Source organism: Nuphar pumila, unplaced genomic scaffold (genome assembly GCF_984573655.1).
Source record: "Nuphar pumila unplaced genomic scaffold, dmNupPumi1.hap1.1 HAP1_SCAFFOLD_304, whole genome shotgun sequence".
Lineage (NCBI taxonomy): Eukaryota > Viridiplantae > Streptophyta > Magnoliopsida > Nymphaeales > Nymphaeaceae > Nuphar > Nuphar pumila.
Genome location: NW_028323271.1, coordinates 28,821 through 53,873, shown reverse-complemented (window position 1 = coordinate 53,873; position 25,053 = coordinate 28,821). Strand labels below are relative to the sequence as shown.

The 25,053-nt window shown below is 51.6% G+C and overlaps 1 protein-coding gene across 1 annotated transcript; it reads right to left on the bottom strand.

Annotated features, from left to right (window-relative positions):
- Positions 1-2,593: 2,593 nt before the first annotated feature.
- Positions 2,594-9,032, bottom strand: LOC149810551 (uncharacterized). The gene is made up of 11 exons (XM_089994217.1): positions 8,817-9,032; positions 8,361-8,615; positions 7,263-7,587; positions 6,721-7,016; positions 5,763-5,999; positions 4,902-5,244; positions 4,507-4,544; positions 4,092-4,365; positions 3,623-3,936; positions 2,689-3,030; positions 2,594-2,605 (listed from the first exon to the last, which is right to left on the bottom strand). The coding sequence occupies exons 1-11, from the start codon at positions 9,030-9,032 to the stop codon at positions 2,594-2,596; spliced, it is 2,652 nt and encodes an 883-aa protein (XP_089850343.1).
- Between the last annotated feature and the right edge of the window lie 16,021 nt (positions 9,033-25,053).

Genomic DNA, 25,053 nt, shown 5'->3' with positions numbered 1-25,053 from the left:
CACGTTCGAAGTGATACAGCTTATTGATCATCAGCGGTCGGAACAAGAAGGCCTGTCATAAACGCGCCGCCGCTGGCACGAGCTCAAACTTGAAGAGAACGCCGCCGGTACATGATAGCATTGCCCCTAAACATCATTGCCTGGAACATCATCATCACCATCATCACCAATGCCATCACAATCTGCAGCAGTAAAGCAGAGGGCTAAAACACGGCAGCAGAGCAACACACCTTGTCCCGGCCACGTCCACAAACTCCACATGCACCTTGGCATCCGTCCCCGCCCCCAATTTGTTGGACGTAACGATTCTCAGCCGGTACGGTACTTCCACCATCGCCTCCCCATTTGCACTTGCTCCCCCGCCCCCCGCGTGCTCCTCCTTCAGCGTCAGCCCTTCCTTCTTCCCGGCAGCATGCCCCTCCCTCGTCCAAGCCTTCACCATCCCGTTCTTCCGATTGAACCAGCTCCCGCACAAAAACGTGAACTCGTGCCCAGAATTCACGTTCTGTATCACGAGGCGATCCAGATGCCAGGCCGACCCAAGCGTGAGCGACCTCCCAAGTTCGAGCTCCACTTTAGAGAGAGGCTCACCGCAGTCGTCGGACTGGGCAAAGTCGAGGAAGAAGGTGTCTTCGCGGCCTTGCTCGAAGTTGTTTGCGCTGTTTTCGAGCGGGATTTTGCGCCCGGCGAGCTGCTTTGAGTCCGGGCCGAAGAGCGAGAGCAGCACCGGCGCGTCGGTGCCAGCTCCGGAGATGTTGGACGTGTGCACAGTCACCTTGTACGAGGCGCGCAGGGCCTCGGGCGCGAGGGCGGCGTTCGGGATCGTGACGGGGAGCTTCTTGACCCAGTCGTCGAGGCGGAAGGACGCATCTTCGCCGGTTGCTTTGTTCGTGATGTCGATCTGTCGAAGGTGCCAGTCGGAGAAGAGGCCTTTGGCGTCTTGCGCCACCACGATCTGCGTTTGGCAAAGCTACCCTGTCAGGACTCACAGCTGCAGCGCTCCGGGTGGGTGCTTCCTGTCAGCACCGTTGCGCACAGCGTTTCGTCAGAAAGGGCTGCAGCACTTGGGTGTTGCCAATGCCCATGAGGGTTCGGCAGAGTTGTGCAGATTTTTTGTATCAGAAGCTGACTTCTATCAGCTCGGCTCAGGCTATGGTGAGTCAGGCTGGTCCAGGTGCGCTTGCCTCAGGTGATGGTAAACAATCGTACTGATTCCTAAGTAGTCCTTGGAGTTACCTATGTCCAAGTGGATGCGGTAGCGTCGTAAAAGATACATCATCATCAACATCATGGCAAGCAAACACTGGAGAGTCAACGTCGGCCAATGCCGTCCCTCTCGGGTGGCGCTTTCCTAGTTTGCTTTCTGCACAGACTGAGGAGTTGAGAGTGCAGCACTGAAGCCAAGCGCACCGAGGTCAGTCTGCCGATGTTTTTGCCTTTGATGATGAACCTGTCGACCTGATTCCGCTCAAACTGGTTGAGCGAGTTGTTCCGGAGCTTCTGCGCCCCAACGACGCCACACTCCCCGCGCATCTCCAGCGTCACGTCAGCGTCTGTACCAGCACCCTTTTTGTCGCTCGTGTACACCGTCACTGCGTACTCCACGAAGAGGTTGAGGGCGGCCTCTGATGAGCCCTCTGGGAATAGGACGTGCTCGAGGCCCGCTTTCTTGCTGACCCAGTTCTTGAAGGGGAACACGACTTGCTCGCCTGTCAGGGGATGCTTCACCTCGACGTCGGCCAAATGCCAGTCAGCTCCCGGCATGCTGCCATCGCTTCGAATCTGCAGTTCAGGCACGAAAAAGTTCACCTTCAGATACAGAGCAGGCAAATTGCCACCTGGTCAGGGAATCCCGTGCCTTGATGGGTTGATGCTGCATTTAATGCAAAACAAACATCATCACATGTTTGCCTTACTGCACAAGGGGCGAAACCGGTCCCGGTAGCTTTGTGTAAACAAACCCTTTCCCACCCGTCTACACGGAAAATTTAGCACTGATTCACAAGTACTTCTTGGAGATGATCTTGCCAATGTCCATGTGGATGCGGTAGTGTTGAAAATACATTGTCACATGGTGAAGAGCCAGACCTGTGGCCCCTGAGAGCAACCAAGTATTCGAATTCAAACCAAGACCAGCTCATTGACTGTCAAAGCTCGGGACATGCAAGCCTGCTTTGAAAGCTCTTCTGCTCGCACGTCATCATCATCGTCGTCATCGTCGTGGTTATTGCAGTCGACATTGCCAAGAGGCCGTCGTCCAAGGAAGCCATGCTTCCTTGAGTAACCGTATTGCTGAGGATTGCCTGGTTTTGAAGCTCCTGGACAGTAAGAAGTAGATGCGTGTTCACACGAGTGTCTAAAGAGACCCAGGCTTCTAGCCCATGGAGAACGGCAACCCGGCAACCTACCAGAGCTTGACCGTTGTAAAGAGGCCTTCCGCTTTCCACCTAAACTCTACCCGTCCTTCCGTCTCCATTTTACTCTCGCCATACTCCATTCTATTCATTCCCAAGTAGTTCTTGGAGTTGCCGATGTCCATGCGGATGCGGTAGTGTTATACATGATCAACATCATTCAATAACTGTCAGATCCCTCACTGCCATGGCTGCCAACTCAAGTAACACAATTGTCAAAGCAGCATTCTTTCGGCTGGCGCATTTTATTGTATTTGAGGTGTTTTGGCTGTACCTGGACGCACTGCAGCTTGCCGACATCGAGCGCCTTAACGAAGAAGACATCACGGGCGCCACGTTCAAAGTTGTTGGCCGAGCTCTCGAGGGCGCGAGGTCCAGTGTCGCCCTCGTCACCGATGATCGTGCAGAGCACATTTGCGTCGGTTCCAGCTCCCCGAACGTCAGATGTGCGCACAACGACCTCGTACACGACCTCATTCGAGCCCTCCAGCGCTGCGTTCGCTTTCAACGTCACTTGGCAGCCCTCCTTGGCGGCTGCTCCTCGGCCACTGGATTGCAGCCACTTGTGGCAGGGGAAGAGAGTAGTTTCCCCTGTTGCAGGGTTATAAACCTCCACCTGAGATACCCAACACACGCGTCGGAGAGTTCGAAATGGTCGCGTTGATGACAACGGGCTCGACAGCCACGTCTGGCTTCGTGCTTGGTTGATCCGGAAGGGGAGTACGCAAATCGTGCTGAGAAGAGCACCTCTTTCCAAGTCGTGCTTGAAGTAGCCAATGCCCATGTGGATGCACTAGTTTTTAAAACAATACATCTTCACTGCGTCACATAGAATAGCGAGAACTAGTCTGCTCAAGCTGAAATCAACCAAGCATCATCATCAATCACAAAAATCACATAGATCAGCAAGAACCAGTCGGCTCAGGCCAAAAACCACCATGCCAACAATCGTTACCAAGCATCATCATTAAAATCTTCAAAAAGTGAAGCCTCTTGTTTACGTATTCATTTGCAGGTGCGTCCTATTGGAACGCATTTTTGCGGCTGTGCCGCAGGTTCGTCCTGGGCATGAGGCGAAGCCCCATGGGTACATTTCCGTCGTCGCGTCTTGCGGCGCCGGGGGCCTGGCGTGATCCCCGAGTGACTTATTCATTTATTGAATTCTGAGATTTCGGGGTACACTGACCATCAAGGAGGAGCTATCGCACCTGAGCAAGGTGCCAGGCAGCTCCCAACGAGCTGTTGTCGTGCCCGATGGTCACACTTTGGATGTCTCCGAGGTCTTTTGAGCTCACAATGAACTCGTCGCGCCTGTTGCGCTCAAAGTTGTTGGCGGCAGACTCAAGCGCCGTGATGCCCAGGAAGCCTTGGCTGCCTTGCATCGAGAAGAAGACATTTGCATCCGTTCCTGCATACCACGAACTCTCCCCAGTTGGACTACCTCGCTGCTGTCTCTCTCTGTGTCTTTCATGGTTGAGGCGACATGGATTTCCGATTGATGTCATTTCTTTATCTACTACATCTGGATTTGAGAACAACAATGGGATCTCAGGACTATGAATCGTTGAAGTTGCCAATCTCCATGTAGATGTGCAGCAGTACTGGAATTTCAGGACTCAGGGATCCGGGATGACAGTGCTGCTGACTCACTCGGACAGGCAGATCTAGATAACGCACCTGCACCGCGAATGTCTGACGTGTACACCGTGACTCTGTACGGGACGAGCTGACTGTCAGCGGCCGAAACGCCGTCGGGCAGCAGATCGTGTTTCCATCCGCGCTTCTCATCGATCCATTCATTGAAGGGGAAAGTGACTCGCTCGCCGGTGGCCGTGTTGATCACCTCGATCTTCGACAAGTGCCAGGCTGCCCCGAGGCCTTTTTTCGCAACCCGGACCTGTGCGGAGAGAATCTTGCCTATGTCTGGGCACTGGAAGATGAAGTCATCCACCTACAAGCAAGCTCTTGGCAAGGTCAGTATCTCATAATGTGCATTCCAGTTACCGGCCTATGTTGATGCACAAGTAGTTCTTGAAGTTGCCTTTGCCCATGTGGACGCGGTAGTGCTGTAAAAGATACATCATTACATTACATAGATGATGGCAAGAAACAGGCAAGCAACAAGGACAGCTGTAAAAGATACATCATCATCATCATCATCATGTTAATGTTAAGCTATGGTAGATGGGCCTTAGGTGATTCCGATTGTCAGGCTGTTCCAGATGCGTTTGCTGTAATGGTAGCACCGATTCCCAATAAGTTATTGGAGTTGCTGATGTTCATGTGGATGCGGTAGTGTTGTAAATAAACTGATCAACATCGAATATCCGGAGCCGCCAATGTCTATGCGGACAGAGCAAGACATCAGATTGAATCTGATTTGTGATCATACATTGGTTTGTGCTATCATCAAATCAAGCCAATGGCCATTTAGACGCAGTGGTGCTGTAAAATGACACATGATGATGTATCTCTTTACAACGCTACCGCATCCACTTGGACACATCATGCTATCAAGTATGCTGTTGTATCCCAGCACTGCATAGAAGGGCTCTCGCACCCGATTGCGCTCAAAGTTGTTGGCGCTGCTGGCAAGCTCTCGCTCACCAGTAGAGCCGGATTCCCCATGGATGTTGAGGAAGACGTCGGAATCGGTCCCCGCGCCTCGGACGTCGCTTGTGAAGACTTTGACCTTGTAGTTGGCTAGGCTCCCGGCATCGGTGCCCTGCTTGACTATCTTGTTGTTTGTGGCGGACCCTGGAGGGCCCTTCAGCCACGCGTTCACCGGAAAGTAGAACGACTTTGATAGTCTCGGGTGATAGACTTCCACCTGCATAGTGGTTGAAAGGCCCCTCAGTGCAATGAGGCATTGACTGCGCTGCGGTGTGTGTTTGACCAATCACGTACTGAGGTTGACCAACACTACGTGATGGATCTGCGTTCTCAAGTAGGTCTTGGAGTTGTCAACGTCGATTTGGATGCGGTAGTGCCGTGAAGAGATACATCATCGTCGTCCCCACTTCGATTCATGCACCGCTCCAATGCAGTTCACGTCCAAGGCCCCAAATCGCAACTTTGACTATTGCCAATGGAACCCATTGCCCTTGCAATTGCTGAGTACCGTAGTCCAGACAACTTGTCTAGACAACAATTGGCCAGAAGAGGCTACGTTGCGTGACGCAAAATCTCTTTCCCATTTCCTGTTGATCCAAACATCAGATAGAACAAATGACGAATATTTGGTACCTACAGGTTCCCTTTAAGCCCTGTAGGCGACTTGCGTGACTTGGCCAGTGGTTGTCTAGACTACGGTATGTTGCTGCACACTAGTAACCAAAGTTGATATACCTCCTGAAGGTGCCAGTCGCTCGCCGCCATGCCATTGTTGGCATGCCAGACCTCGATCTCGCCGATTTCTCCCACGTCGGTGGCCGTGACCGTGAAGACATCCTTCTTGTTGCGCTCAAAATTATTTGCAGCGTTCTCTAGCTTGGTCTTGCCCACGTTGCCCGAGGCGCCGTGCAGCTCAATGTAAACATCGGCATCTGTTGCTGCAAATCGGATATCTGACGTAGCCACAGTCACCTGCAGACGCGACAAAAGCAGTATCAGTGCGTTGCCAAAATGGTTTCCGATTTCTCCATTTCTTCTCTCCCTAATCCGGGACTTTTTGTGCATCTGGACGCGATAATAACAGTGTGTTACGAAACTTTGAACGCGAGGCGCTAGCTCCCAACCGCCAAACGTCCCAAGGACTACTTGGAGTTGCCAATGTTCATGTCCATGCGGTAGTGTCGTAGAAAGAGACATCATCGCCATCTTCATTTGGCAAGCGTTGCATTCGCATGAGAGCTGCTGCACACAATTCATATGGGTCTGCAGGCGCTATGCATATTGCATGTCAACCTAACTACATGTAGTAGGCGTCATGAGACATGAAGCATTCCGCTCTGAATGCATTCACAGGTCAAAGTGGAGGCAAACGCTGAAGCAAAGGGCTATCTTCCCAGAGATAGCTACAACCGCGCAAAAAACACAATGCAACACACCAGTTGAGCTTCACTGTACGCGCTTGATGGTGATGATGTGTCTTTTTACAAAGTACCGCATTCACATGGACATCGGCAGCTCCAAGGAGTACTTAGGAATTCGCAGCTTGAGCTTCCGCTATTGCATGTATCTATGAGACACCCCACATTCTTTATGGTGTAGAGCCTTGATGCTCCAGTCTCGGCACCCAGCCAACAACGTTGCAGTGTCATGAACACGCTGGCTTACATATTAGTCAGCTCTGAATTCAACATACCCTGTACTCCACCAGGTTGAGAGCTTCCTTCGCGTCGCCTTTACCATCGCCGTCCCTGTCAGGGGTGAGCTCCAAGACGCATTTCGCCTTGAGCCAGTCCTTGTGGGGGAACGCCGTGGTGGTGCCTTTGTAGTCGACCTCAATCCGGTCCAGGTGCCAGGCCCCCCCCAGGCCCGCGGGGCTGAAGTGAAGGTTAAGCTGCTTGAGGACCGCTCCACAGGGTGGCGCTTCGAGGGAGAAGGTGTCTACACTGCCGCGTTCAAAATCGTTCTTGGAGCTCTCCAGCTTGTGAGTTCCTGCACAAGCAAGTTAAACGAGTCATTCAACAGCGCATGTCACACTTCAGCCGGAGAGGTGGGGAGGTAGCAGGGTGCGGCCTTGCAGAGAGCTTTAACATCAAGAAATGGTAATAGCAAGCACGGAGAAGGTACTTGTCGAGTTTGGAAATCCCTTGGACGAAGCCCTGTTGGCGCAGAGTGCGCCGTTGCAGAGAGGGCGTGTTCACGGTTCATTCATGTGTTTGTCTTTCCAGGGGCGTGTACCTGTGTCACCGGCATCGCCGAAGATCGTGCACGCCACGTCACCGTCCGTCCCAGCGCCGCGCACATCCGACGTGTAGACGCGAACGGTGTAGCTTGCGTCCCCGTCGGCATCAACGCCTTCAAAGAGCTCCTTGATGTGACCTGCCGGGCTTTTGCTGGTCTTCTCCAGCCATGCGTTGCAAGGGAAGCTGTACACCTTGCCTGTCTTGCTGCTGGAGATGACTACTTGAGACAGATGCCAGCCAGATGCGACCCCTGAGCCATCATGCCAGATCTTGATGCGCTCGATGTCTCCCACATCAGTGGCAGTCAGCTTGAACATGTCCTGAAGTGCGTGAAAGCTGGTGAAAGAGAAGACAGATTAAGGAAACGAAAAAAATGGGAACACGCGAAGGCCTGTTTTGCGACGTGAGCGCCGTCCCATGGAGTCTGTCCAGAGGGCTTTGGCCTCATTGACCGGGGAGCGCTCAACGTCCGCTCAAGCGGATGCGACGCCTATGAAGACATGCTCACAGGGATTCCGCCTCAAGCCCCGGCGAGGTGACCCGCATTGGGGGAGTGAAAAAGGGGATGAGAGTCAACGAGCTGGTGCCTTCCGCAGCGCGGACACAGCTTGGTTGCGTGAGCAGCACATAGTAAATAAATCAATCAATCAATCAGGAATCACACATACCCAGATCCTTGCTGGATATACAATTATACATGTGGATGCTGTGGTGTCGTGCAATGGCATCATCATGCGTTGAGAAAGAGCTGATTGACGATTGAGAGCTGATCGAACAACACAGTGATTTCTGTCGCGTCTGATGCAAGCTCTAAGGTGCATCGTCACGATCACAGCGTTTGAAACAGTGGTGCAAAATGTGTCATGACAACCAGAGATCCAAGAGTCTTGGTATGATGCCTCTGGCGTTTTCTAGGCACGAAATCAGCTCTGGCTGTCTTGCCCGTTGTCAACGCCGCCTTCTTTGGGCTGGCATATCTCTTCTCTTTCCTTTTCTTAGGCTGCTTGTGCCTTGTTCGCTTTTGAGGAACTCTGAGTTAGCCGATCCTAGAGTCTGAGTCATGCAGAAGACCTAAGTCAGACTCGGAGCGGACCTGCTTATTGCGTTCGAAGTTGTTGGCAGCGTTCTCGAGGCGTTGCTGCCCGACGCTCTTCTCTTTGCCGTAGATTTCGATGAAGACGTTGGCGTCGGTGCCGGCCCCGTGCACGTCCGACGTGTATGTCGTGACCGTGTATTCCTCCATGTCACTCAGCGCTAGGGCGTCTCCCACGCCATCTCCGTCGATGTCCACAAACAGCCTGTGCTTGAGCCCGTTCTTCTTGTCAAACCACCGATTTGCAGGAAAGACCTGCATCATATACCGCACCGCCGCTAAGTATTCAAACAAGGAAACAACAAATCCCCGTTTTGAAAATTGTGATCGCAAATTTCCAGAAATTTGTTGGTCAAGTAATAAGGTTTTATACTATCTAATTTTTGGGGACTAGCATAACATTCTTGATATATTGTACCTACTTTCTTACAAGAAAGGTGAGGTCGCAAACCTTACCTTGACAGTGGAAGTACTTGTGTTCATGAGGATGACAGAGGCGAGGTGCCACGCGCTTGCGAAGCCCTTGTCGTTGTGCCAAACGTCGATCGCTCGGGCTTCTCCGATCTTGGGTGTTTTGATGACAAACACGTCCTCCATGTTCCGCTCAAAGTTGTTCGCTCTCGTGTCCAGCCTGCATTGGTTGCACACACCTTTGCGACAAAACGACGACATGGCTCTCAGGTTTGCACTTATTGCACATTTGTGATGTTTCCACATGCAAGGAGATAAAAGCATGATGATGCTCTTGGAGTTCCCAATGTCCATGTGGATGCGGTAGTGTTGTAACAAGGTGCATCATCATGCTGATGATGTAATACGTCAGCTCAAAGAAGGCGGCGTTGACAAATGGGCGAGACAGCCAGAGCTGACCTCGCGCCCAAATTTCCGGTACCAGAGATATGCTTTGGTACACGCTGTGAACAGATCACAGTGTCTGCAGAGACGTACGCATGCTCCCCACTCTCTCCGAGCTCGCCGATGATGTTGACGAAGACATCCGCGTCAGTTCCAGCCCCACGGACATCCGAAGTCTTCACCGTGAGCTGCCAAGCCGTGAGAGCTCCTGCGTCGTCCACGCCACCGCTGCTGCTCAGGAGCTTGACGCTCACCTCGTTCTGTCCCTTCTCCTTTTTCAGCCAGCCGTTGCGGAAGAAGAAGAACGATCTGTCGAGGTATGGGTGCACGACCTCAATTGATGCTAGGTGCCAGTCCGCGTTGAGCGCTGCGATAGGGTTCCGGCCGCCCCCGTCGTGGCCCACCTCCACCTGCACAAGAGGAGCTTTGCATCTGGTGATAATGATGCAGCTGCACTGTGTTGAACGTAATTCCCAAGTAGTTCTTGGAGTTGCCAATGTCCATGTGGATGCGGCAGTGTTGTAAAAAGATACATCATGTCTTGGTGACTTTCTGCCATTGTCTGTGCGATGTCCGGCTGGTCGAGGTACGCTTGCCTCAGGTGATGGTTGCAATAGCACTAATTCTCAAGTAGTTCTTGGAGTCGCCAATGTCCATGTGGATGCGGTAGTGTTGTAAAAAGATATATCATTGTCGTCATCAAATGCGAACGCAGCGAAACAAAATTGTTTGGTGTTGAAGAATCGCACCCATTCAAGCTCCCCAAGGTCGACTGCATTGATGGCAAACGTGTCTGTCTTGCCGCGCTCGAAGTCATTGGCGGATGTCTCAAGGCGCCGGCGCGAAGTGGAGGCCAAGCGACCTTTGATGTCGATCCAAACACTTGCATCGGTGCCAGCCCCGCGTTCATCCGACGTCGTCACCTTGACATAGTAGACCTGAGGCTTGTCCCTAGCAGGTGCCGTGTCAGCTACCAGCTCCTGCATGCGGGAGGAGGAAGTGAGCGGGAAGGCACCCCGTGCCCTGCAGCCATCGCCATGTGGACTGAACAGCAAGGTGACGGAAAACATAGCCCGTTGAGGTAGCGACGCACATGCTCTAAATTGCCAGTACATTCAACTTGAGTTCCTGACCGTTATATCACCAAACACTACCAACGCAAAGATCTCCAATTAGGTCATCTCCGATAGCTTGACCGGCCTAATTGATCCGTCAGAGGCATATTCCATCACACTTGACCTCTGAACCAACCTTTGAGCAAGGGCAAAAGCGGTCTCGGTAGCGTGATATAAATTCCAGTGTTTGTCCAGACCATCTGATTTTCGGCTCTAGATACCCAAAAATACATGTATTGTTGGAGCCAAAAGGGGGGGAGAGACCCATCCCGGTGAAGCACTGCTAACTCCCATCTATCTCCCACCCCATTACATACGGAGCTCATTCAATGACATTGCCGATGTGTCTCATGTCTAGGTGATTGATGATGGTGAATGAGGTAGCGTTATAAAATGATACATCATCATCACATCACATAGATAGAGGCAGGAAATAGTCAACAAGCAACCAAGACAAGCACGCTTGAAAGAAATCAGCTCAAGAACGTCAGCGGTCGGAACGGGCATGCCTGTCCTGATGGCTCGGCCGCTCGCAAAAGATACATCATCATAATTATCCTTTCAAGGAAGAAGCGCATGCCTTTTGCAGGCCGTTCTTTGAAGAGATCCAGTCATCGCACACAAAGGTCGTCAGGGTTGTGAGCCGGGCGTCTTTCACAGTAATCTGCTCCAGGTGCCAGTCCGCGGAGAAGCCAGAGCCATCACTATCTACGAGTAGCTTGTACAGCGGCCCCACATCCTGGCACTGCAGCGTGAAGTTGTCCACCTTTCCTCGCTCAAAGTTGTTCTCGCTGTTGTCCAGCAGCTTCCCTGCAAAGACACCCCTTGTGAACGCAGGCCTATGAACCGAACTGATTACGGATATCTATTTTGATTGATCGTTGTCTAGAATACAGCGAACTCTAGACAACAACTTATCAAGACATCTGTGCGGCTTCGAGGGTACCTACAGGTACAAAAAATCGTGATTTATCACGTATGATTTCCGGATCAGAAACGTCAAAAAGAACGTGACGCAACTCAGCACCGGGCTGATCCATTGTTGCCTAGACTACAGTAATCAGCAATGCAAACCACGCCACCATGCCTTCCGAGAAGCCGTGTTTCAAAGTGGAATGGACCTGCTCTGCTTGTGTGATCTTATAATCACTCGAAGTTGCTGGATTTCCGATGAAGGCTGCGTTGAGTGAGCTAGCAGAAGCAGTGGCGACCTACCCACCTATGACGCTCACCAAACCCGAGATCCAGGATGTTCGGTATCATTTTGGTTTAACTTTTGGAGATGCAAACCAAACCCAGACAATCACCTGCCCAACGAGGCATGAAATTGACAACAAAGTAGGGGAGTGCACCTTTCTCTCCTTTGGGTGGGAACTGGCACTCAGTGCCATCTGGCTTCCGACCGAAAAGAGTGAGACGCACGCTCGCGTCTGTTCCGGCACCTTTGACGTCGCTTGTATACACACTCACCGTATACAAATTGCTGCCATCGGACGCGCCGGGCTTGATATCGACTCTGCCGTTTTGCTTCGTTCCTCGGATCCAGTCATTATAGAAGAAGATCGTGGCTTTGCCGGTGTTCAGGTGTGTGACCTCAATGTGTGAGAGGTGCCAGGCAGCGCCCAACAGCGCGCCGAGCTTGCCGGCCGTGGACTTGCTCGTTGCAAACCCGACATTGATGAGCGAAAGGTCACCGAGGGAGAGAGACTGCAGCAGCTTGGGCAAGATGAAAAAGAAAAGGAAAGAGATACACTGTAGGGATCTAGCTAACAGAGATTTCAACACACGCCAGCACAAAGAAGGCGGCGTTGACAGACAGGGCTGATCTCGCGCCTGAATGCACAGATGAAGCTCCAGTTTGTTAATGAGGTCTTGTAGAAGCAGGATAATGTATCTCTTCATACATCAGTACTTTCTTCATACATACAGATATGTTGCATCGCCGCATTCTGCGGTCCCACGGAAGTGGACGTGCATCGGTGAACAACCACGCAGGCTTGCACCATATCTGTCAAGTTTGTCCTCTGTTCGGGCTCGTACTATCATGAGCGCTAGGAGTGGTAAGCTGTTTGCCCTGCGAAGCCGACTTCAAAATCAGACTTACGAGTTTGTGGATCCCGTACAGTATCACTGCAAGGACTGCGATGAGCATTTGGGGGATGCTCACACAGGCTGTGTTCACTGTACCGTGGATTGTCCCATCTTGTGGCCAAAAATAGACCAATTTCTTGAAACGGTTGGAGGTCTTGGATTACAAGGTGGGAATTTGGCAACTAAATTGGAATCTCTGTTGGGAGTTGATCTCCTGACAAAGATTTTGAGTGTGGGTTGCGACGATCTCCCAAAGGAATTGACGGGTCGTTTTTGGTCAGCCGTGGCTGACCTCCTTTCTTGCAGGGTACAGGACGAAGAGGATGAAGACATGTCAGGTCAGGTTATGGTAAGTCAGGCTGGTCCAGGTACGCTTGCCTCAGGTGATGGTAATGATAACTCTGATTCCCAAGTAGTTCTTGGAGTTGCCAATGTCCATGTGGATGCGGTAGTGTTATAAAAAGATACATCATACGTTAATGCATCACTTTCAGAACCTAGCAGTTACACACAGGGTGGAGTTTTATTAGCTATACACAGGAAAATGGCCGGATTTACGACATGCTGACTTGAACCACTCACCTTGCAATGGCTCAATCGACAGCCCAGACGGCCCTTGACATTGTGATGGGCTCGAACATATCAAAAATTGACATGTCATGCGAATTACATAGCAACAAACCCAGCATATCCCCCCTGCAGTCGTGTATTTTCGGGGTGACAAGGTGGCTGCCCCCTCGACCCCCCCCGACCCTTGGCCGAGAGGGGGGCTCCCCCCGCCCTCCTGACATCATGCACAAGTGCAATTTCTATGTTTTTGCGGTGGTCCCCTGCCCTGGTGTGCTGTGAAGCCGGAGATACAGTCCCATGAATGATTGCCATATACGTGCACGTAGGCACCATGCCACACAATCAAGCCCCCACGTGCACAGACGAAACAATTTCACCAGCTTGCAGCGTGGTTTTTTAGCATATGTGGTTTCACATCACTCCCGAAAGCTCATGGCCTGTAGCGTCTATCACGGGTATTTGGGCCCAAATGAAGTCATCCCATACTTCGCATGAAAACCTGTTGTGGTGTAGCCCATCTTTGAGCTGCGACTGTGGTCTGGAAACTCAAGTTCTCGAAATCTCGCCGGTATGAACATTGTAGTACGCTCTGAGTTCTGTCTATAGAGCCTTCATACGTCTCCATACGAGCTGATTAAAGCACAATACCCTATGGCCAAAGTCATGACTATCCCCGGCACTCCCGTAACCACAGCTTTCTCAATACTTGTCCAATTGTAAATTTAAAAAAATGTACAGACGCGTCTCGGCCCGGGGCATATGGTGAAGGCACCGCCTTTACCTACTCATTTCGCGCTTTTTCAGCACATTTGCTCAACGTCTTGACCCTCTACGGGCGATGTGAAATCCGCAAAAGATATATCTGCCAAAGTATGCACAACTAGGTCAAACACTCCCGACAGAGCTAAGATTTATTTTGATCACTGGTTTCAATAAGACCGGTCGCATTCAATTCCGTTGTGTGAGGGCTTCGGAATGGGGGCGACGTTTGTGTGAGAAAAGTGTGATGGTGACGTCAGGATCACCCGCCAGCTCAGTGACATAAACCGTGTATAGCTAATAAATCTCCACCCTGCATGTTCACACATTGCACAACTCCACCATGTAGCTGACATGTGCGAAAAGCAGCTGCTTGTGTATCATACTGTGTGGTTGCATGTGAATGCATTTCACAAGTTAAAGCATGTGGGAGGTCACATTCCTTCACACATGCCAAGCGTACCTTGAGGTTGACCGGGAACTCATCCATCTGGTTCCTCTCAAAGTTATTGGAGGAGTCCACGAGGGCAAGCTCGCCGCTCTTGGTCCCCCCTGGGCCAAACAGAATGATGGAGACGTCTGCATCGGTGCCCGCGCCCCTCAGGTCTGATGTGTACACCTTGATGCTGTAGCGCTGGTCGGCCCCTGGAGCGCTTGCTGCGGGAATGATGACCATGTTCTGCTTCTTGCCCTTCTCTCCCTTGATCCAGTTGTCCCAAAGGAAGAACTGGCTCGTGTCTGCGCACATGGTACAGCCAATACTTGATAGCGGTGTTTCTTTTAAACACAACACTACATACAACATGTACATGGGCATTGGCAGCTCCAAGTACTACTTGGGAATCAGCGCACGAAAATGTTGAAGCCTCATGGGCTCGAGCATCACGCATGCCTGTTGAATAGAAGAATCGATCAATTATCCGGGTATTGGTTTGATCGGGAATGAAGCTCGAATTGCATATGTGCGTGTGCAATTTCTAAACAAATGCTCCGTGAATAAAGAAAGAAAAAACATGGTATCTTGGAGATACTCCTGGCACCAGGCTCAGTGAAAATGATTGCTTCCAATGCAAAGTAATCAGTGGCAAACAAGACCAGAGCCTTACTGCCAGCAGATCCCATCGAGTTGGAAACCTCCACATGCTGCAGGTGCCAGTCAGCGAATGCGCCGCTGTTGTCATGGCCTATCTCCAGAGAGTCCATGACCGGGACATGCCTCGCCTCGAGCACAAACACATCCTCATGGTTGCGCTCGAAGTTGTTGCTGCTGGAGCTCAGCCGTAGGAGTGCGGTGGAGACTTCGGCGCCGGTGGCGGGGTCGCGGCCACGAATGCGGCACATCACGTTTGCATCGGTCCCCGCTCCTTTTACGTCGCTCGTGAACACCCGAATCGTGTACCTGCTCCGCTTGGATTGGTCAGAAAAGAGGAGGACTCCCGCAACATGAAATGGTGGTGGTGTCTATACGTTCAACAACAGCTTCACCCACATTGACGAGGACCCGAAGCAATCAGGCAGTAAAGTGAAGATCGTTGAAAATGAACAGACATGCATACAACACTTGCACCAGTTGTAGCGAATCGAATCTTCACTATGTGCAGCTGCTGGGCATTGCCGGTGTAAGGTCCGACGCATTACCTTGGAGGCATCAACAAGTAGCAACACGCTGACGATGTTGATGATGTATCATTTCACAGCACTACCGCATCCACATGAACATCGGCAACTCGAAGAACTACTTGGGAATCAGTGCTTACGCTGCTTAGATTATGCTAATCGCAACGAGCACCTTGACAGCTGGAGTGTGACGCAATCAGCGACAAGCGTGACCGGGTTGTTTGCGCCGGCTTCGGTGGGGATCCAGCCATCGTGCACGAACATGGTCGAGATGCCGGTGGCTGTGTTGAGCACTTGGACGCGCTTGAGAGCCCAGTCAGCCCCGAGGCCTTTTGCATCGTGGCCAATCGTTATCGATTCCATTCCTCCGACGTTCACGTCCCTGCACACCAGCAGGCATCGTCTGATACACGTATTGTGAAGCCAGTACCACATCCACATGGACATTGGCAACTCCAAGTAGTACTTGGGAATCTGTGCTGACTGGTAGTGATGTAAAAGGGTTCATCATATTAGGTCAGACAACGATACATACACAACATAACTTTTCAAAACACTAGGGCTGTACAAAAGCGTAGTTGGCTGCCAATTTGCTGGACCAGCACGTCTTTTCATTAGATGCAGCTACTGAGCATGCTGGAAGAAGCCCGATGTAGTTGCATATTCATATGCATGTTCCTCCTCGTACATGATTACATAACAATATCAATATAGCTGGTACCAGATATATGCTCTCGTGCAGGCTTACAACTAATGACCACTCTCTCCTCCGCGAGGAACACTGGTCCAGATCGCACCGGAAGCTGAAGTGGTCCTCGTTGCCGCGCTCAAAATCGTTCTTGGACGAGGCGAGGTCGTGCCGCTTGGTGGCCATCGGGTTGCCATCCTTGCTGCCATTGATCTCAATGAAAACATTGGCATCGGTCCCGGCAAATTTGCAGTCGCTCGTCCACACCGTCACCCGGTACTCTGTCTCCACCGAGTTCGCGTCCCTTTGAGTTGCATCGAGGGTGATCTGCATCATGCAATGTTTCAGCATTGCAGTGATGCTCGCCATGTGGAGATAGTGGCACCTCAATCTAGCATAAGGCTGAAGCCATCTTGCTCGCTAGAGGCATGCCTCGATCAGGTTTTCATGTTTCCGGGGTTCTGTTATGATGACGACAGACTCCTTTGGCGTGAGGCTTTCAAGAATGATGTGAGACAGCAAGTGAAATGTCAGGTCAGGCTATGGTAAGTCAGGCTGGTCCAGGTACGCTTGCCCCAGGTGATGGTAACGGTAGCAATGATTCCCAAGCAGTTCTTGGAGTTGCCAATGTCCATGAAGATGCGGTAGTGCTGTAAAAAGGTACATCATCATGGGTAAAACGTGGCTGTTGACCTTGCTGACTTCTCTCGTTGTGGGCTTCTGGACGAGTTTTGAAGGCATACACAAAGTACCGTACTGCCAAAAATATTCAATTGAAATCGCAAAAAAATGGCCGTTTGAAAAATTTTCATCCTAAATCTCCAGAATTTTTGGTCAAAAAATGGTGAGTTTTACCATCTAATTTTGGGGCTATCATAATAAATAAACAATCCCGATTTATTGTACCTACATTTCAGTGGTTTGCGGGATTTGGACACACTTTGAATATAAGCGTGATTGAATACTTAGCGGCGATACGCTATTCAATTGGGACGCACGCCGTGTTGAATAAGGCAGACACCTCGCTGACGTCGGCGTGATTCCCGATGGATTGATTTGCTTCGATTTGACGTTGTCAACAAGACAAATCGGGGGGTTGTCAATATATCGATGCACCCATTTCTCCCCCCACAGAATCTACCCCAATGCACGAGCCAAACACCAACAGAACCATAGATACCTGCCTCCCCTCGGGGTGTTTTTTCCATGCCCTGAGAGAAGAGGCGCAATCTTTGGCCAGAGTAGGGTCTGACCGCAAAATTTGTCCCCGAAGTTCCTGTACTTTCAGGCGTCTGAACGCAGATATATCTGCCTGGCAAAACACTGAAGAAGGGAGGTCTCGCACCTCCGCCTTGCCCCCCAAAGCTTTATTGCTTTTGTCAATCCAAGCATTGCAGCTGAAGTAGTAAGTCTCCCCGCCCGCGACCTCCACTTCCACCCATGCAAGGTGCCACCCGGGAAAGGCGCCGCTTGAGTCATGTCCGATGCAGATCTGAGTCAGCCGGTCCAGCCGCGGCTGCTTCTTCAGCACAAAGGAATCAAGTTTCCGCGCTCGAAGTTATCGTGGGAGTCATCCAGGACATACGCGTCTTGGTCTTCGGTAGCTTTGCCGTTTTTGCTCCACGGGTGCCAAAGATTCTGAGCTTAACATTTGCGTTTGTGCCCGCTCCCTTGATGTCGCTCGTCTGCAATGCGACGCTCAGTATGACTCATCCTGCCTCAGACCATGGAGCATGATGTACGCAAAGCAGTCTTGGCACACAATTCCAAGAAATTAGCGTAGGGGGGCGACGATAACATCCCCCGAATCGTCGATGTGGGGAACTTAGCCGAGGGTCTCTTTCAACTATCTATGAAGAGGGAGGGGTGTTCAGAGAGAATATGGTGCCCCTGTAATGATGATTTATAATGAGCTGTATCACTTTGAATGTGCTGTCTTGGTCGCTTGTTGCCCTTTTCCAGCCATCATCTATGTGATGTAATGATGATGTAGAAATCAAGGCAACGCTTTGATGTACCAGCGCTCGCTTGCAGTTTTTGCTCGCCCAAGGGCAGAGCATTCAACGCAGGCTTGCTTGTCCCGACCACTGAAGTCCAATGAGCTGTACTGTTTCCACAGCAAATACTTGGTTACTTTTAGCCTTGGCCAACCAGCTTTTGCTTATTTATGTGATGAAATGATGCAACAACACACAACATGATTAGAGGGGTTTGAATGGATCATGGGCACTCCAAGCACTACTTAGCAAACATGTGAGCCACGCAAGCGGTACACTGAGGCGCTCACCATGACTTTGACTGTGTATGTTGTTGTTGGTGAGGACCCGTCCAAGCAGCTGATCAAGTGAATAAGTCCATGCGTCTGGTCAAACCATCGGTCCACCGGGAAAACGTAGCGCTTGTGGCTCATGCCATCTGTGACGACAAGTTGCTCGCAGTACCATTCTGGGCTGTCTCCGGCGTTGTTGCTTGTCAGCTCAATGTGAGTCAGCTCCCCAAGGTCCATTTGCTTCACAGAAAATGTGTCCACACCTGCACACTGACTGTTGTTGCATGGACAGAAGGAGCCGGACACGCACGTGAAAGCTCTTGACGAAGAACAAACAAGCACACTCATTCCTCGGTCACCAAAAGTAGTCCTTTCAGTATGCAGCTACTGAGCAGGCTGGAAGAAGCCCGGTGTAGCTGAATATCAATATGCATGTTCCGCCATGTCACTGTTTGCTCCTACTTTTTGGACCTACATCAGGACTGTGTAGGTCCTGTTGACCTTCATCATCATCGCGGTTGACAACATGGTGGAACACATCTGCAAGTTTAAAGTCGCTCGCCTCGGCCACCCCGCTCGCCTGCTTGCAGAGGCACACCCTAATCTCGTTGATCGTACCAACATGTTAGGTAAGTACCCTACGCCCTGCCGAACCCTGTCAATGTGCGTGTTTTTAACAGGGTGGGAAACAGGTGTTATACACCAGGCAGCCGTGAACAGTTTTGCCCTGTCCTGAGGCGCTTAGGATGGCAATAAGTGCATGTCTTTCTTCTATAACGCACTCACAGAAGCTCTCTTCCATAAGAAGCACGCCACATCAACCAAACACAGCAAACACGGTCAACGTCTTGGTAGGAGCACAAGATGAGCTTTCTTTCACGATCACGCCACAGCCAATGCCCCGCAACACGCCTGGGGAAAACGTACTGGCTCTTTCAAAGTCCTTTTTGCTGCCCCCGAGCTTGTGCTTCGTTGGGCAATTCGGATCAAGGGAGCCGAGGAGGCGAATCGTGATGTCGGCATCCGTTCCCGAGCCCTTCAGGTCCCCCGTGTACACTACCACCTCGTACCTGCAACCATTACCAGCTGATGATGATCATGTTCCTATGTGCAACACTGCCTGCTGTTTTTCCACTTCGCGCTAAGAGCGCAAAGCACATTATACACGTTTCAGAGAGTGCTTAAGGGGCTCCTCATGTCGGTGGGGTCTTATTGTAACAAGGCACACATCAAGAGCACCATATCGATAGCCAAGATGGGCCAAACGGTGCTTTTGTCTCTATGCGAGCAGTGCTGAACTTGCTCGGTGGAGCCTTCAACATCAGGGATTCGGCATAAATAAATAAATCAATCGATTACCATGGCATCACCGTCACTCATTGAAAAAGCAAGGTTGTCGCCGAACACCTGTCCCGCGTGGGATTCAGAGCATCGGCGTAGGCTCTGGCCGTCACTGCTGTGAAACCTTCCATAAAGGCCACTTCCCTACTCGTGCCAGCTACCAAACAAAGCCCCCTCTGGGGAGACCCACATAACACCCCTGCAGGTGTTTTCAAGTGAGTCGGTCAAAGCAGCAGATCGGTCACGGTTGTATGAGTAGTGGTGATCGTACGTCGCGAGTGCACGCGTGACTTTGCCACCAGTCAGCGCCAGGATCTCCCGAGATAGGCTAGGCGGCTTGATCCAGTCCTCGAGCACAAACGTCGCGGTTGGCTGGGAGGGGCACGAAATGACGACGTCTCGGAGGAACCAATCCGGTGAGTCACCGACGTTGTCATGGCCGATGATGATGCGACCGACCCCTCCAAGAGCTCGAGCTTTGAGCGAAAAGTCATCGGTGCTGCCGCGATCGAAGCTCAGCTTCTTTGCATCGAGGACTGTTGGGCCAAGGACGCTGCCCTCGGTGCCGAAGAGTGTGATCGAGACATTTGCGTCGGTTCCGGCGCCTTTGCAGTCCCCCGTACGGATCGTGACTGTGTAGGGTACCGCACTGGCGGCCGCCTGACCCTCAAGCAGCGTGATTGGCTGCAAAGCACTGTCCCGGTGAACGGGATACGTTGTTGTCGGGCCGAAGCGCAGCGAAGTTTTATGAGCATTCACCTTCAGGGGTTTGTTTTCTTGGAGAAGGTTGCACATGCAGCGCGACCATGGGTACGTTTCTGTGGTCACGTCTTGCGGCGCCGGGGGCTTGGCGTGATCCGCTATGGATTGATTTATTCATTTTACAATACATAATTGCAGAACCTGATGGCACTTACCCTTACCGCTTCCCACCATCAGGCAGATAGCCCGCTAAACCAATTCTTGGTTGCTCAGCCAGATTGAAAAGGAAGAAAATCAATCGGCCATCATGCCAGGTTCATGCAAGCGAGCACGACCAGATAGAACTATCAGATGGCCAGTCGTTCAACCTTATTTACTATGAAACGCCAGTACAAAGCACCAGGGTACAAGAGTCACTCGCAGCGCTGCCTCTTGTCATGCATGTGCGGTGTTCCTCTCCTGGCCGCAATCAGCGCTTTGCCAGAACTGCGTGCTTAGTGGGTCCAGATGCCCAAAAATGCATGAATTTGTGGAACAGACTCGGGGTTCGATGCCCATTCCGGCTGCAACAAACCCAAAACATGCATCGCTGTCACGTGTGCCTTGTAAAAGGGTGGGAAAGAGTGTGTTTACACTGAGCTACAGCGACTGCTTTCGCCCTTGCTCAAGGGGCTCTTCGGACGGCAATCAACTGCTAAAGGGAATCTGTGTCCAGACTATAAATGCTACAGAAAACAAAACAAAACAAAGTCGATCAGGTCGGAAGCACTGATTCCCATGTAGCTCTTGGAGATGCCGAATGTCCATGTCCATGAGGATGCGGTAGAGTTGTGAAACGACACTTCGGCATCAGGAATCATGCCATATCTGAACGCACATTCGAAGCAAATCAATCTGGATCACACCTTGCCAGGAAGCACCCAGTCACCATAGTAGAACGACCCCACATGCTCTCCCTGCCTGTCCGAGGCACTCTCCCTCCGAGTGACATGCATTGCATCCAGCATCCATGGAGCCGAATCCGCATCGCCGGCCTTTGCAACAACGGCAAATCTAGCCTTGCGGAGCCTCCCTACGTCCTGGCAAGCCACATTGAAGATGTCTGACTTGGCTCGAGTGAAGTTGTCGGGTGCGTTGTCTAGCCGCATCTCCTTGGACTTCCCCCCATCGCCTTCAAGCTCAACATACACATCGCCGCTTGTCCCTGCTCCCCTGCACGCAGAAGAAAAACATAACCGCCCAAAACTTCACGAGTTGCTAATGTCCATGTGGATGCGGTGGTACTTTCAAAGATGCAAGAGCATCATCAGCTGCCAATTTCCATGTGGATGCGTCCTCCTGCACGTGATGCTGCACTCCTCCATTAGGGCGCAAGGTCAGCTCTGGCTGTTTCGCCCTTTGTCAACGCCGCCTATCTTGGGCTGGCATGTTTCTTTCTTTACTTCTTTGCGATGATGCTGTAACAGATGCATCATTACATCACATAGATAATGGCAGGAAAATACTCACAAGCAACAACGTTCTTTCATTCCATGTGGATGCGGTGGTGCTGTATAAAGTTGCATCAAACATGATCTTAGCTGTTTGTCACGACATTGCCGTTCTGGTCCAAAGCAATTCGAGTCAATGCGCACTTGCAGTCTGAGGTAACCACGGAGAGTGAGAGGTATATGTGTCGATCCGGGAGCTGTGCGCGGGCTGCCGTGTCCACCGCACCAGGCGCCACGGGTCCAAGAGCGTTTCCAGCGCGGTCGTAATCGACCTCCTCCACGCTGACGATGTTCTTGGTGGGGGGCGCGAGTACCCTGAGCGGCATGGACGCTTTTGGCACCTGCTGCTGGTCTTTGCCGACAGCTTCCACCACCCACTGGCACACCGCTCGGTCCCGGCCGCCAACGGATATCAACCACCTGCAGGTCGATAAAACAGTGCCGTTACAATAGCAGGAAACGGGCGGCCACGGTCACGCTTTTGGACTCGCCGCCAAATTTAGATAGAGAAAAGAGTTTAAAATTCTCAGGTATATCAGGAAAACACCCAAGCACGATGTCACGATTCCAAATCGCTCGTGTATTGTAATTGTTGCAGTAGGTGAACACAGCATTCTGGGACAACTGGGTACAGTGCATTTTGGATTGTGTCTGGGTGAGAGGATCATAAACTATATGGTGGGAACCCAATCTGGCGAATCCCGTACTGCTTGAAAAAGAAAAGGAAATAAAAAAAGTACCTGCCATCCACCGGTACTTATCTACAGGTTTCAAGAAGACTGTGCGCAGGCCTGTACATCTGTGACTAGTGTTTTGTCAGACGGTGATATTTGCGGGTGCAGGGGCCTGAAAAAGGCGCGATTTTTTGGGGGAGGAGGGGGGAGCGCCCCGCTCTTATGGACACATACCTGTTATCCACAGCAAACCTCACATTCTTCACGTGGCTGGAGTGCGCGTTGTAGCAGCGGTTTGGCGCGTCCTCGACGACGCACGGGTAATTGAAGAGCCGCACTTTGCCAAAGTCGTCGCCGGTGGCCACGAAGCGGCCGTCGCTGCGCAGGAGAGGGTCGTTCGAGGGCGGGGCCGCCCTCCTGACTGGATCGCTGTTTGTGTAAGAGCGACAGACAGCGTCAACGTCCGTTCCGTCGCTGTAGTCCGGAAAAACGCCCATGACGTCGAAGCCGAGGGCGCAAGTCCACTCAGCCCACTGCGTGTCACGCTGATTCTGCTTCGCCTGCGCCACGCAACGATTTCCATAATGACCAGAATTGATGATGAGCAGAGACATACGTGATGATGATGTTTACAACGCGCTTCGAGAACTCAGCATAGGCCTATGAGGGGGCAGTGCTGTCGTGCACCAGTGCTCTCGAAAAGTTTCAGCTCGTGCGAGCGGCCGAGCGTTTATGACAAGCTTGCTTGTTCCGACCGGTGACCTTCAATGAGCCGTGTCACTTTGAATGTGCTGTCCTGGTTGCTTGTTGACTTTTTCGTGCCATTATCTATGGCTAACAACACTACCGTATTCCCGTGTGCATGTCAGACATTAGACATCACACCTTCGCATTGCATATGTATGGCACAACACTGCTTAATAAACCACAGTGTTCATGTACTAACCCTACAGTGGGCAGGACCCATGTGACAAACATTGATGAATCCTCAATGTCTGATCGGCCAACAAGCTGCGGCTTTGTCTTATTCTGCCCCTGCCAATTTTGCTGCTGTACCGTCCAGTGTGGTTGCGCGTTCATACTAGGTATGTTGGTCAAAGGCGAAGAGGCGCCTCCCAACCTGATGCCCTTCTAAAGCCCGTCCTGAAGGCATTGCTGACGGGCCACACATTTCCCCCCCCACCCGATCGCACGAATTCATCCTCATGCAGGACGCTGGCATGCACATCCACGTAAAGTACACTTCCTCCCCCGATTGCATGTATTCATTCTCATGCAGGACGCTAGCATGCAATGGAATTCGAGGCTCAACAGGTCTGTATGAACCTTAAATCCACAATCCTAGCAAATCTATTCGAACACGGTATTCGCATCGGCCTTCACCATCAATTGGCCCCAAGAGCCTCTCTGCATCGACCCTTACACCTGCTTCATGGCGAGAGCCGTTGCTCCGCTTGTCATTGCGCAACTCCAAGAACAAACTTGCCGTCCGAAGAGCCCCTTGAGCAAGGGCGAAACCGGTCTCTGTAGCTCGGTGTAAAGCACACTTTCCCACCCGTTTTTTTGGGAATCGGTGCTACTCTTACCATCACCCGAGGCAAGTGTTCCTGGACCAGCCTAACTACCCATATCTATAGGCTTCTATGGGCTCCTATGGGCTGACTTGACATGTCGTCTCCTTGTTCTTCTTCTTCTGGTGAAGGAAGATTTGCACCGTCCAGCCACGAGTTGCAAAGCAACGCACCTGCCGACCCGTTGTAGCGTCCCAGTACAGCAATTCGTAAGCGCCGCAATTGGACTGGAACATGGATGAGTCAGCGCTCCAGTCAATGTGTGTAATGTAGGAAGAGTGACCGTAGCAACGACGGAGATGCTCATACTGCTTGCCGACAATAAAGATATCGATGAAGTTGTCGTTTGACCCGGTCACCAGCCTTTGTCCGTTCGGGGAGTACTTGACGTCCGAGATCGCCTCCCTAGCAACTTTCCTCGAGCACACCTGCAGCGCTGGGATGGTCAATGTTTCAACCAAGTGCGAAACAAACCATGCATCAAACGGCAATCGGGAATAACGCAGTGGCTTCCCGGGCTCCTGAAATTGGGTGATCTACATTGTGGCGCTCAGTGTTTGCCAGACCTTCAGTTGTTTTGGGTCCAAAAGCCCAAAAATGCATGAATTTATCGGACAAAAGGGGTTTGAAGCCTGTTCTGGCAGATCCCTGGTGGCACTGCCGATTCCTCACAAAGTGACATGTGCCCGGCATTTCTAAAGTGGCGGCTTACTGGCTTACCAGGCAATCGGTGCTCCATGCTCAGGGTGAAAGACGAATCACGCACCGGACTTGGGCACGGGCAGTTGAATTGCAGCACTTCATGCATCTCAGACTTCCAAGTAGGTCTTGGAGTTGCCAGGTTCCATGCGGATACGGTGGTGTTGTAAAATACACAAATAAAGCAATCAACCGGGGATCACGCCAGGCCCTCAGCAACGCAAGACGCGACGACGGAAACGTACCCAAGGG

Bases quoted from the DNA above. Each gene is read 5' to 3' on its own strand.
- LOC149810551 (XM_089994217.1), bottom strand. From the start codon at position 9,032: ATGTCGTCGTTTTGTCGCAAAGGTGTGTGCAACCAATGCAGGCTGGAC. The intron at 4,366-4,506 runs GTAATGTAATGA...GCTTGCTTGTAG, and splicing joins TGTTTCTTGCCATCATCTAT to GTGGATGACTTCATCTTCCA. The intron at 3,937-4,091 runs GTGCGTTATCTA...TCTCAAATCCAG, and splicing joins GTCAGACATTCGCGGTGCAG to ATGTAGTAGATAAAGAAATG.